Genomic DNA, 13,577 nt, shown 5'->3' on the forward strand with positions numbered 1-13,577 from the left:
AGGTGAATTTGCTGAATGTATAAAAGATAAACATTGTTTTATATTCGATCTGTGGTGCCTAGAGCCTTGGTTTAGTTTCACTTTGCCTTTTTGGGGTAAAAATCAGAATAAATGAACTACTTAATTTTGTTATAGCATATTTCACTAAGGGCGTGTCTACACTGCCCTTAAATTGGGACTATGGGAGTCTGAATAGTGTGAGCACCAAAGTGCTGTGCTGTAACTTCTCCGTGTGGACACTGCGAGCGCCAACTAAAAGGGGTTTCTAGTTCGCATTAATGTAGACCTGTGTGAAGAGGATTACGTTAGTGCAAACCAGGAACCTTTTAATTGGCACCTGCAGTATTCACACGGGGAAATTACAGCACAGCACTTTGGTGCACACCGCTGCTCTCACCTACGGGGGGACAGTGTAATCATAAACCTAATCTCAAAACCCAGTGTTTAGTTAATACAGAGTTAGTAGCAAAGGAAGTGAGAAATTACAGGCAATAGGCAAGGAAAAAATACATTAGTTATTTGGGGTGTGGCGGGAAGCCTTGTTATGGCCCTGCCTGTGTTCTGTAAGACAAACAGGAGCTGCAGGGGAAAGACCAAGTGAAAGGACAGGGTGGTGGACAACACTAGGTAAGCAGTGAGGGGTATAGAGAGGAGGTTTGTGAGTTAAGATTGGGCAAATTCATGGAGGGTTTAAAAAAAAAAAATTAAGTGCTCCTAAGTCCCCTGTGGGGTCTTCTCTTCTGTTAATCATGAAACATGCTGTTTGCATGACACTAATATAAACCCACTTAGGTGATCTCTGCATTGATGCTAGTCTCACATAAGTGTGATTGTACAAGCTATTTGCAGCTAGTTTGATCCCACACAATGACACGTGAATATGAACTGCGACATTCCCATATGAAAGAGTTTTTGTTGGCTGCATATATTAACATACAGTTAACTATAGATGTTTGAAGAATACGTTAAACTTTCCTCATTTTTAAGGAATAAAAAAATTTCCCCCACTGGTGATGATAGAAGAGTCCACAAGGGTACAGGGAAGAACGTCTTTCAAAGAGGCGTTGGGAAAGCTCACTAATGCAATATCTTGCTGAAGTGTCTTAGGTGCTTTTTAAGACACACAAATGGCAGATGTTAATTTATAAATAACTCTGCTGCTTTCTCTTTCATGGACTAAAGGTACCAGAACCTCGGTGTTATCCTTGGTGCACCATAAAACATATGACTGGATGCTTGCAGAAGCAGTGGTATTTGAGTACTGCAGGCAAACAAAAATAAATCACCCAAACATCTGTAAAGTTGTCTCATGTTGAAACCACTTAGGTCAAGATATCATCGACTGGGAGTGCTTAGCAGAGAAATCTCTGTGGCGCACTAAGAAGTTTAAGGGTATGTCTTCACTCCCAGCCGGATCGGCGGGCAGCGATCGATCCAGTGGGGATTGATTTATCACGTCTAGTCTAGACACGATAAATCGATCCCCGAGCACTCTCCTGTCGACTCCTGTACTCCAACTCGGTGAGAGGCGCAGGCAGAGTCAACGGGGGAGCGGCAGCAGTCGACTTACCGTAGTGAAGACACCACAGTAAGTAGGGCTAAGTACGTCGACTTCAGCTACGTTATTCACGTAGCTGAAGTTGCATAACTTAGATCGATCCTCCCACACCCTAGTGTAGACCAGGCCCCAGAAACATTGGAACCTTGATACCTTCAATCACTAGATCTAAAACAAATTATCCCTGATCAAAAAGCTAATTGTTTTTATTTTTATATTTTCGGTTCCTGTGGTTTGGTCACAAGCATGAGCAGTAATCACATATGCTTCACTCCTTAAAGTGAATGTACCTTTGAGGGATTGTACCCTTTCTTGGGTCCCCTTCGGTATGCACTTTCTCCATGGCACTTTTTTCTTTCCTATTAGATTTTAAGGGTGAAATATTCAAAGGGCCAACAGAACTGCAGCTGCAGCATTAGTAAATATATCATTTTGCATGCACACATCTGGTAATTGCACGATCAGGCAGGTAGGTAGAGGTAAATACTATTTTGTGCATAGAAAATCTGCATTAGTAGACACTGACGAGTTGCTTCCTCTTGCAAATTGTTTAAGTATTAATGTGTGCACTAGGACCAGTTAAATACCTTAGGGAAAATTTGGCTTTTGGAGTTTCTGCATTTATTTCCAGAGGAGCATTAAGATTTGATGCATTTTACCAACCCCCCCCCCCCAAAACAAACAAACAAAACCCACAACCACAAAAACAGGATTTATGTTGATTTTATAAAGTATTCTGAGCTACAGATATGGAGACTGATTCAATACACTGTACTTGGATTTTTATGAGATTGTGCCATATGTATTAAGCACTTTTTTTTCTTTCTCTTGCAGCATCTTTCCTTGAAAGCAAAGAGAGTTAAAGTAGATGACCACTGATTTGGTGTGCCTGTTGAGCCTTGTGACATCAGATGCAAAACCCACCACTAATTCAAAGCTGGCTACAGTCCATTCAGCAGTCCGTTCATTTAGCAACCTGACCCCACATCAATTAAATGTTTAAATGCCTGCCAGGATCCTGTAGGGGTTTATGCATGACCAATACATTGTAAACCTAAGTAGAGCTTGCGTTGTGGACATATTATTCCTTGGCCTAATTGACCACTCTCTGTAACCTGGATATGTTGCTCTTTTTAATAGGTAGACAAATGATCAGAATATAAAGGGGGAGGGGGGGACACAGGACCACAAAGACTCAAAACCTCCAGGAAAGAAACCAAATGCTTAGCATGGTACAGCACCCTTTGAGAGAGAGGACCAGGGTTCAGGATGCCCTGCTTCCCATTTCTTGGAGCACTGTGAATATTGCTGGCCATCCTGAGACTGCTGAAAGTGGGTAGATGGAGGACAATGAGTTGGCCCTTAAAATGTAAGGGGCTGCCATGGAAACCTTGATACTGTGTTTAACTGTGCCTAATTGGTATGATGTTGCCCTGAAGCTGCAGAATCCTCCTCTCTGTGAGTCAAGCTTTCCCTATCCTGTAACAATTGTTCTGTAGATAGTGCTGTATTTGAAATTAATGGTTTCCATACTTGAAAAGCACTATTCAGCAGTGGGGAAATCTCTTTGGGTTTGCTGTTGCTCAGCCGTTTAGGAGGGGGCTACATTTTGATCAACCGTGAGATGTTTGCACATGTTCTGTTGTGGAACAGGATTTATGTAGACTCACAGATGGGGCTTAGCTTTATTTTCGGAGTAAAAATAAATGTGCCAGCCTCTCTTAACACTTAGAACCCTCATGAGATTTCAGAAGGGAAACCTCATAGGAATGCTGCTTTTAGCAAGATTCAGCAAAGATTAAAATGCTCTGTACTTCCCTCGATCAGGAACATAGTCCTTTATATATTTTTATTAAAACAATCTGCTCTTTGCTGTTGAGGACTCTCCTCCTCTTATGCCAGTGGGACAGGGGTATTTTCAGCAGCTAGTGGTTTAACTGAGACCCCATGGCTGTCTTTTTCATAAAGAACATTACCCCTTTGTGTTTAAGCACAGTTGTTTGGGTACATGTGTATTTATTTTTCTTACCCTTTTGATGATATTTATTTTAGAAACGTGGTTTGAAAGTTTTATTTTTGTAAGGACATTGGTTTGGTTGATGTGCTTCTTTGGAACATGTTAACTATATAATTTTATTTCCATTTCTAAGAAGTGTGTAAATAAGTGAAACTTTCTACATAGAATAAATGTCTTCTTGCCATAGGGCTGCCTTGCACATCATTTCTGAAAACTTCATTTACATTGCTGCCTCCCACAAAGCTTGTTCTGTCATGTGAAGTGTGTGATCTGTGCAGTGTCTAGGTCCTCATCGCCAGCGCAGAAAATAAGATATGTTAGCCTCAGTGTGTGGCACTGGTAGTATGACAAACTGTCAGTCATCCCCCCGCCCCTCCTGGATTTCCCAGTGCAACCCATCTTCTCTGTATCTTTCTCTTAGATTGTAAGCTCTTTGGGGCAGGGAGTGTCTGTGTACTGTACTGTGGGAAGAACACCAAAAGCACTAAATAAAAAGATCCAATGTAGTTTTTTCCTCTTAAAAGGAAAGAGAGAGCGAGCTGAATACAAAGACTTGTAAACTTTCCATGTTGCTCTGTCCTCCGGAAACATTCTCTAGAGAAATAAAATAATTGAATCAAGAAGGCTTGAGAACGTATCCCTTCCCACACATCCAACTAGCTAGCTAGTGATTATTGCCATTCTGTCGTGATTGTAGCATGCCTATCTGCATTGGGATGTAGCCACGCAGAGCATCCAATTAATTTGGCATTTCCGGGAATACCAGGTGCACTTGAACTCTGTGCTCCAGAGGCTGACACTGCTACGTGGCCAATGTTTCTTCCTGTTGCAAAATAATTTGATTCTTAATCATTTGAGTCCTTGTACCCAGCAAGGCCTTTGTGACTCATGCAAAGTTAGGAGCACAGAGATTTGAAAGTGGTGTCACAACATGTAACCAGTTGCATCTTCAGTTGAACAAGTGGAATAGGTCTGTGTAAGAAATCCCAGTCAAAAAATTACTTAAGTTTCCGCTGTACTAACAGTGCTAGAGGCAGCACCCTGTCAGAACAGACGCACTTGATTCTGAAGATTTGGGCCAAGGGTGACTAATGATACTAGCTGCCTTAATATCTTGGTATCCAAACAGACAGCTTAACAGAAAAGAACCGAGTACAATGCTCCCACCTGTCTGAAAATCAGTCCCCTTTAAAGGGCTTTCACCCACAGGGTGAGGCTACTAAAATCACTAGTTGCTTTGTGGGAACCAAGAGTAGGAGTGGGCTGATAAAGTTTGCGGATGACACCAAGTTGGGGGGTATTGCCAATTCGGAAGAGGATCGGGATATTCTCCAGGGAGATTTAGATGACCTTGTAAACTGGAGTATTAGTAACAGGATGAAATTCAATAGTGAGAGTGTAAAGTTATATGCATTTGGGATGTCTAACAAGAACTTTAGTTATAAGCTGAGGACACACCAGTTGGAAAGAGGGAGAGGAGGAGAAGGACCTAGGAGTGATGGATGAGGATGACTATGAGTAGGTAAATGATGGTGTGATGTGGAAAAAAAAAAATAGGGTGGTCTTGCATTAGGGTATAGTATTTCTAGTAGGGATAAGGAGGCTAGGAGGTGTGTTATATAAATTAAGGAGTTGAGACCTCATTTATTGTGTGCAGTTTTGGTTGGTCTTTAAATGTTTAAGAAGGATGAATTCAAACGGGCACAAGTAAGAAAGCCAAGAATGATGGATGTGGAAGGCCTGGCCTTCTCGCATGTTTAGGAGGAAGGAGGTTTGTTTTGTTTTTTGTAGAACTAAAAGAAGAGAGAGAGAGATATGATTACACTTTTTAAATGATATATAGGGGAGAGAAATACCAGATTAGGAGAAAAATTTCCAGCTCTAAGCTGATGTGAATGTGGGGACAACAAGATATAAACTGTCAGTCAGTCAGGAAAGAAATTTATGGAAGAAGCGAAGGTAGGGACCATCACGGAGACAAGTGCATGAAGGAAACAGCAGGGGAGAACGGCAGGTGACTTTAAGATTAAAAGATTAAGCTTAATTGGGATGATGAGATGATGGGATAGGGTGATAGGATAGGTCAATAGGAATGCTTGGGTCATAATACAATAGGTCAATTAAATTGATGGTAGTATCTTGGTTTCATGTGGTTTGGAGAGTCTGGGTTTTTTGCAGGGTTCAGCTGCTCGCCATTGCTGGGGTCGGGGAAGAATCTTCCCAGGGAATTATTTGGGGGAGGGAGGAGGTTTTTCGCTCCCCTGCAGAGGCCTGGGGGGGGGGGGTCGGAGGTCTGGGGGGTGGGGGGGGAAGTCGGCCTGTGGATTGGAGGCTGCAGGAGGTTTTGAGCCAGGGATCTTGAGAGGTCTGTGAAATTCAGTTGCTTTGCCTGCTTGATTCATAGCACTGTGTTTTAAATAAGTTTGGTTACAGAGACTGATAATGCTGGCTTGAAGCAGGCTCTGTGCAACACAGAGTCTTAGCAGAAACATCATTGGTGCTGAAGGGAGGGTGATTAAGCGTATTATGCTCCTGCATCACCAAAGCTGTATTTGAAGAGATGTTTCCTGTAAAAATAAAGGATGTTATAGCTCCCTCACTACCCACTGAAGTTAGATGTTAAATGACCCTAAAGCAATAGAAGGTGCTGTTAGTATTTCTGCATAAGACCTTCACTGTATTGATAGCCTACTATAAAAAAGGATTGCCAATGGTAGAAATAATATGAAGCTAATTGGAGGAGAAATTCAGTCAAAGCAATAGCAATTGAAATGCAAATCACTTCCCGGAGATTAACGGTGGCTGTGACAAATTGATGGGGAAGCAGGCACAGCTGTGGCCCATTCTTCAGCCAGTCCCAGGAAGAGGCATGCGCGAAAATGAAAAGCTCAGGCAGATGGATTTAAGGTGATGCAGTTTCCATTAGTTCTGTAGCCATGCCCTGTTACACAAGTGCCCAGTATATTAACCAGATTGCCTGCAGATTCTAATTGGCTTATTTTATTTAAAAAAAACCACTAGAATATTCCTTTAATTTCAGGATACACTGCTGTACCTTAACTCCATTTTGTGCCCTTGTTCCTGGCCACGACATTCACCATCCTTATGGGAACTTTACATAATCTGTTCATGGCAGATTAGTTTACATGTATTCTTAAACCAAAAAAAGTGTTTTAGTGCATTGCCAAAATCAAAGCAGCTGAACTCTGCTCTGTTATTTCTATATGCCCCCTGACTAATGAAACACCAGGATCTTCTCTACTCCTCTGTCTAATGGGTCAGTGCAGACAGTACATGTTTATCCTGTGCCAGCAACTGGAGATGCAAGACCAAGAAGGGAAGGACTGGCAGCATGGAGACTTCCTCCAAGCACTTCTGCCTGAAGGGAGACAGGCCTGCAGGAAGCTGAGGTGGGAGATAAAGAATTTTAAAATAACACCAGCCTGACCCTTTTTGAAAGGGGGAATATTTCTGAACCCTGAGAGAAAGCTAAGGCCTTGAGTTCAATGATGAGAATGGGAGAGATAGGAGGAGTCAGCAGAAAGGAAGCAGTGAATCAGGAGATGCACCTGAGGGGAACAAGATTAGCTCCAGGGTGCATAAATTTCATCACACCAGTCAAATAACTAATGATCAATTGTGGAGGAGGAAGGTGGCAGACACCCTGTTGCACCTGGACATAAAAAGGCTGTCAAGCTGATTGCATCTTTCTTGTGAAAGTGTCTTAGACTCCCTAAACCAGATCATGACTTGATGGTTCTACCTTCTTGCTACATAGGTCCTCATTGTTTAAACCTGGCATTTTGTAATAGCAGAGGCAGTCTACGATTAGTCAGCTGGCAGAGAGCAGCTAGCAGAGCAGTATCATTCTGGCCACTTACAAAGGTGTAGAAGTTGCCATCATTTCAATGCTATGCTTGGAGGATCCTGTTTACTAGAAACAAAGCTCTCTGATTCCACTCTGTTAAGTGAGATCAATGATTCCCCTTTCAGTGAGGATCAGATGTTTCCAAACAGTATTTTGAAGATCTAGCACTAAAGAAGTGCTGATGATTATATTGTTTGGGGGAGGGGACATTACTACAGTGTACTATTGGTATTTTAATTAGCAGGCTCTTCATCTAATTTATTAGAGGCTGTTTTGTCATCAATCAGCACAGTGCCTGGCTTGTGGGGAATTCCCCCACTCTAAAAATGAAGCAGGTTTGCCGCCTGTCCCACACATCCACAAAAATCCATTCTGATCTGAAAGTGTGGTTCTGCTCTGAAAATGGAAAATTTTAATCTCCTTACATTGCAGATGTTCTCCTTTGTGTATTGATGTCTGAGCTGCTTTCTTTAGTGACTAAAATCAAGTTTTTTTAAATGCCACTTTACTGCTGTCAACTCTTCAGATCCAGCTCAGCTGTGCAAGTGAGCTTGCAGCTGTTCCTTCTCAATATTGTTACTACTAAGTACCAGTTATCAGGCCAGACAGTCATTCTTGAACAAACCCAGTAAAGGCAGTAGCCAGGTTAGGACAGGTATCATTAGGAGCTTAATTGGATGAGTTTAGGTTGTATTGGTTTTACTGAGAGCTGATTTTGGTAGCAATCCATGAGAAGGACAGAAGCCAGCTTGACTCTCAGATCTAAGGATGAGTTTATAACTGGCACTTATGAAAAAAAAATCACTTGCAAGCTGAGCACATTTGACATGGAAGTCAGAGAAACAGCCACACCTTTGGCTTGTACAGTCCCTTTTCAGAGAGATGAATGCTGACTGCAGTTTGAGAAAGCCAACAGTAGGTGGTAGCAGATCACAACTTCCAGAGCCAGTTTCTTATTGAAAAGGTATTTGGCCAATTTTTTAATCTCTACTTCTTCCTTCTCCCATTTGTTGAACTTTAGAAAAATAGATAGGTTCAAAACAGTTGAGTGATAAATAGAGGGAGGGGAAACTACAATTTCATGGGTGCAGGTAGCACTAAGGAGTGGGAAACAAGTGGAAAAGATGGCCCAGATAGCTAGGTAATATCTTTGGCATCAGACAGGATGGGAAAAGCCCATAAAACACAAGTTGTTATCTAGGTGGACTCTCCCAACTACCAGGTCATTAAAATGGCAGCTGTCATAGGCTGTGTAGGGAAGAATATGCTACTGGAGGAATGAAACTTTTTAGTACTGCTCATTTATAGTTGTTGGCTTGTTTAACTTATTAAATACCCAGAATGCTAATTGCTTTTGAGTCCTATTTGAGGCAATCCAGCTGATCCCCACAGGACTCCCCTTATCTATAGCTATCCTCGGCAAAGCCCTGTAGTATCCAGTGTCTTTCTCCTGAGAATCTCAGTGGTTGCAAACCTTAACCGAGGTGTGGATCAGCCTGGACTCAGCAACAGCAGCTCCACCCAGTTGCATCTGCTGTGGTAAACCACAGAGTCGGTCAGCCCTAGGACACAGAATCAGGTCCAAAATTGGATGGGCAGGTAATCTAGAAGGCAAAGCGTTGATGCGACATGCACTTTTCCCTTTGTTGCTAGGTAGGCAGGCTGCTGCAGTTTGTATATAATCTCCACTGTCAAAGCTAGATAGAAAATGTTTTGTATTAGTCCAGCCTAGAGATGACAGCGTGAGTTGCTATGGCTAGGTCTATGTATGAACAGAAGGGGTGCAATCTTGTAGAGAAAAGGCATTACTGGCTACTGCTATGAATGGTGGTAGTGTACATGTACAGCCAAGTACTACCATGTACTACCCTGTACATGTTTCCATAGTGACTGGATTTTCAAGTGTTCAGTGTATTGGATGCAGAACTGTGCAGGCGAGCACCCCCAAACATAGGGTAATTTTTGTAAACCCATTTTTCCAGTGCACAACCCTTGTCTCTTTAGCAGTAAGGTGCCCTGCCCTACAGTACAAACTTTTGTAGGACACTTCCCTAAAAAAAAGTCAATAACCTGTATGAGGGCAAAAGACCACTTATACTTATTTGTACACATGCATGTCCAATCCTACACAGCCTCAAGTTCCTATTTCCCTGCCGTACTGCCCTCTCTTCAATCTATTTCATACAGAGGAGTTTAGTGTGTTAGCACAATAGAGGCTTCCAGTACAGTACATTAACTGAAGGATGCATGACTAAGCACTAAACTTGACACTAAAGTCCTTTCACTATTGTTCTTCAGTTGAGCTCTGAACCCTCCTACCCACAAGAACCTTTCTCCCAGGCCATTCTTCCTGCATTTGAAAATTCAGGGCTTGTGTGAGGAACCAGGCTAACGGCTCTGAAAAGCTAATTTATACCCTCAGCAAGTTTAATGGCAGCACAAACTCCCGTTACTCCTTATCAGCAGCCCTCAATCCCAACCTAGAGAGGGTACCTGTGGGGGCTGAATGGGGAGTTCAGTCTCCATGCACCATTTGCTGCGTAGCCTCTTCCCCTGGACTGCCAGCAAAGGGGTCAATTACTACCAGCTGTGGTTGTTTTGGAGCTGTGGATCCTTGACCACTGGGAGCTGCACTGAGCCCCACTGAACTCATTTCCATGTGGGTTAGGTCATCTAACAGCCAGCAAATGCCAATGTTTTTCAATCCCTACTGACTTGACTGGGTACCTGGAGGTGAAAAGTTATTAAAACAAATACAAGTAGATCTTTAATGAGGTCAAATGTAAAACAAGGAGTTGCAAAGGTCTCTCAGATTTTCTCAGCTCTTTCAGGTAGTGTGAGACTTTTCCTGCATGCCTGGTGGCCAACAGGTTGATTTCACCAACTGGAATGGAGCAAGCTTCACAGAACCAGCTGGGATGGATAATGCTTAAGAATCAGATATTGCTCTCCTTCCCTTCCATAGGATGTAACAGGCTATCAGGAGTTTTTAAATCACCCAGAGAGTTAAGTGGCTAGGAGCCCTACTTATCTGGAACCTGCTGGATGGAGGAAGGATAGTTGGGGTTAGGGCATTGGCCTGGAGCTGAGGAGATCTAAGCTTAATTGCCACCTCTGCTGCAGACTATATGTGAGCTTGGCAAGTGTGACTTAGTCTCTGTGCCTCAGTCCCCTCCCCGCATCTGTAAAATGGGGGTAGTCCCTCCTCTCCCTCACCCTTTGTCTTGGTTATTTAGTTAGCAAGCTTACTGGGGCAGGGATCTTTGCACTGTGTGTTTGCAGATCTCGTGCCAAAGGGCTGGGATATAAGTTGAGGTCTCTAGATGTTGGTGTAATGCAAATAAGTAGGGGTGTAGGAGGTGTGCATAGAGCCGCTGATGAAACTCTTATCTTCAAGGATAAAAAGAAAATGAGTAAAACTGTGCCAAGAAGTTGCTTAGTGCTAAAAGAAAGGAATTAGAAATGTGGTGTCAGCATCTCCATCTCACACAGCCTAGAAGCTCTTTGGCATTTTAAGGACTGACTGTTAGCCAGGGAGCCAAACCCTGAGCCAGAGACAACAGATCTCTGACGTCATGAACTTGCCATAGATTAGGGTTAGTGTTTCTGCAAAGCATTGATCGCACTAACAGGCCTGAAATGTAAATACCAGCTCAGACAGTATAAAGTGGTGTTGCTGATAGCCACTGATAACCATCCAATTGGTCTGAACACCAAGAGGGGCTCTTCATTGCTCCCCTGGGAAGGTGCTGGTCGGGGAGGAGAACCCAGGGACGTATTTCAGAGCTAAATTACATGTGTGCAGAGCCAGAGAGCAGGCAGAGGATGAACTTGTCTTACTAGAAATTGTTTCAGTTTCTTGGAAATTGCAGCTATTGATCACTTAACCCTTTGCATGGCAGGAAGATTGCTAATGGGAAAGGGACTTTCTATGATCAGGTGCCAGAAAGGGGGGTTGATCAGAGTGGCTGCAAAGTCCTCTGGTTTTAGAGAGACTTCTGGTTAGATGTGAGGGGGCTGGGAGGGGAAAGTGTCCTGTTCTGCTTGAGTGTAAGTCCTGGCAGAGCTGTTAATTTCCAGCTACATGTAGGGTAAGAACAGCATCCCCAGTCCTGTAGATCTCCCTTTCCGGCTCTACAAAAAGCTCATTCTAGCACCTCTATAGGCATACTTGGGGTGTGCTTAGCTTCAGCTGCCCTTGGGGGTGGTGTCCATAGGCCTTTTTGCTCTTAAGTTCTTAAAGAACTTAGCGCTGGTGGAAAGGCCGGGTTGCCAGCTCTGTAGAGTGAAGCTGCCGGAGATTCCCCAGAACAGGTTCAGTGTATGCAGTGCTAGTGCCAGCTTTGCATAGCACTCCGCACCTACAGCTTGGCTCCAAGCTGCAGGGACCACTTATACAAAGGGGACGATTTGGGGGCAGTTCAGGAGGAGGAACAGCTGGGGGCCACTTCACCGGCCCCTATGTGTAGCAGAATCACCGATCCAGTTGGGCCAAATTTCCCCAGCCCCAGTCCCCCATCTCTGCTCCCACACCTAACACCTGGGATGCTGTGAGGTGAGATATAGAGCAACTATGGCTGTTATATAAGAAGGTGGGCGTGACTAGTGTTCCCTCTAATTTTTCCCACCCATGTGCGGAAGGAATTTTGTTATGTGCACCAATATGGAGGTGATGTGGGGGTGAGGGCGCTGGCTGCAGGGTGCAGGCTCTGGGGTGCAGGCTGCCCTATGGCTACAATGGGGAGAGAGGACTCTCCGCAGCTCTCTCTCCCCGCAGCAACACCTGGGCTGGGGGGGAGGGGCACCTCTCCCCGGCAGCTCCTGCGGGGCTGGGCCGCACTGGGGGAGGGGCACCTGTCCCTGTCATGGCAGCTCTGGTGGGGCCGGGCTGGGGGAGGGCCTTCTCCCCCCGGCAGCTCTGGAGGGGTTTGGCTGGGCCAGGGGATCTGTGCGGCCCTAAATAGCCTGCTGCATGGCCACACGGCTGCACAGCTTACCTAGGGCATGACTGACAAGGCCAAAGATCAGCCTCCAGTTTGGGCTGAAGGGGAGAGAACTGACTGTGACTGGCTGAAGCTCACAGCAGGTGGTTCTTTGAGTTTTGTCCCTATGGGTGCTCCACTTCAGGTGTGCATGTGCCTCTTGAGCCCTTGATCAGAGATTTTCAGTTAGCAGTGCCTGATTGGTCCATGTATGCACCCTATGCAGCCTCGTGCTGGATCCTGAAGCTATATAAGAGTGCGCAGGCAAACCGTCCTCAGTTCCTTCTCAACTGCCTCGTCCTGAGACAGAGCCCTAGAGTGTCCATCTTGAGTGTGCCTCAGCTTTTCTAATATTTCTGTAGTCGTTATGATTGTTTTTATAGTTAATACTTATAGTTAGTCAGATAAGTAGTGGGATGACTGTTGTCCTCTTCTTTCCCCTTGTGGAGACTTATTTTTTTCCTGTCAGGGCATGCATGCTTGCCAGGTTTCAAACATTGCATCTTCTGCTGAGAGGCTATACCTGTGAGTGACGGCCACTCTAAGTGTGCCTGTTGCTTGGGGGAATCCCACATCACCCAGAAGTGCAACTTCTGCCTGGCCCTCATCTCTAGGGCAAGGAGAAACAGATTAAATACAGACTGCTAATGATGGAACAGTCCCTTCGGCCAGCTTCTGAGTCAGGTGAGGAGGCATGTCCCCCGCTTATATGTCTGTCTCCAGATAGATCCAGTGCCCCTCCTACCTTGGCACTGGCTTCCCCTAAGAAAGGGAAGACTCTGGAGACTTCAGGGAAGGGTTCCAAAAAGAGGAATGTGGACTCTCACCTTAAGGAGCCAGCTTTGAAAAAGTCCAAGTCCCCTCCGAGATCTACAGTTTCTGGAGCCGTGACCTCTCGACTCAGTGCTGTTGAGTTGAAGGACTCCTCCTCTGGTACCAGCAGGTCTGCAAAGTTCCAGAACATGAAGGAGAAACATGGCTCTGATAGGGCCTTGGTACCTTCTACCAGCAAGGAAGTCAAGCGTAGACCCAAGGGATCTGGGTCTGCTCTAAGGGGTCTGGGCCATCATTCCCTGGGAGGTGCCTTTCTTCTGTCTTGGAAGAGGGTCTGTTCTATGCATTTCCTCCAACATTGCTTATAGTAAGGGTGAC

The 13,577-nt window shown here is 44.6% G+C and overlaps 1 protein-coding gene and 1 long non-coding RNA gene across 4 annotated transcripts in view; both read left to right on the top strand.

Moving 5' to 3' along the window:
- DHX35 (DEAH-box helicase 35) overlaps window positions 1-4,198 on the top strand; it is a 44,843-nt gene extending 40,645 nt beyond the window's left edge. For both annotated transcript variants that reach the window (XM_039499397.1, XM_039499398.1), the window contains exon 22: window positions 2,393-4,198. In XM_039499397.1, coding sequence (XP_039355331.1) covers window positions 2,393-2,437 — 45 coding nt within the window. In that variant the 3' untranslated portion in view covers window positions 2,438-4,198. The remainder of the gene's footprint in view (window positions 1-2,392) is intronic.
- Window positions 4,199-6,654: 2,456 nt separating this feature from the next.
- LOC120381279 overlaps window positions 6,655-13,577 on the top strand; it is a 57,660-nt gene continuing 50,737 nt past the window's right edge. For both annotated transcript variants that reach the window (XR_005588003.1, XR_005588002.1), the window contains exon 1: window positions 6,655-8,407. This is a non-coding gene — a long non-coding RNA (uncharacterized LOC120381279). The remainder of the gene's footprint in view (window positions 8,408-13,577) is intronic.

This window comes from Mauremys reevesii, linkage group 13, assembly GCF_016161935.1.
Source record: "Mauremys reevesii isolate NIE-2019 linkage group 13, ASM1616193v1, whole genome shotgun sequence".
In the NCBI taxonomy this organism is placed as follows: Eukaryota; Metazoa; Chordata; order Testudines; family Geoemydidae; genus Mauremys; species Mauremys reevesii.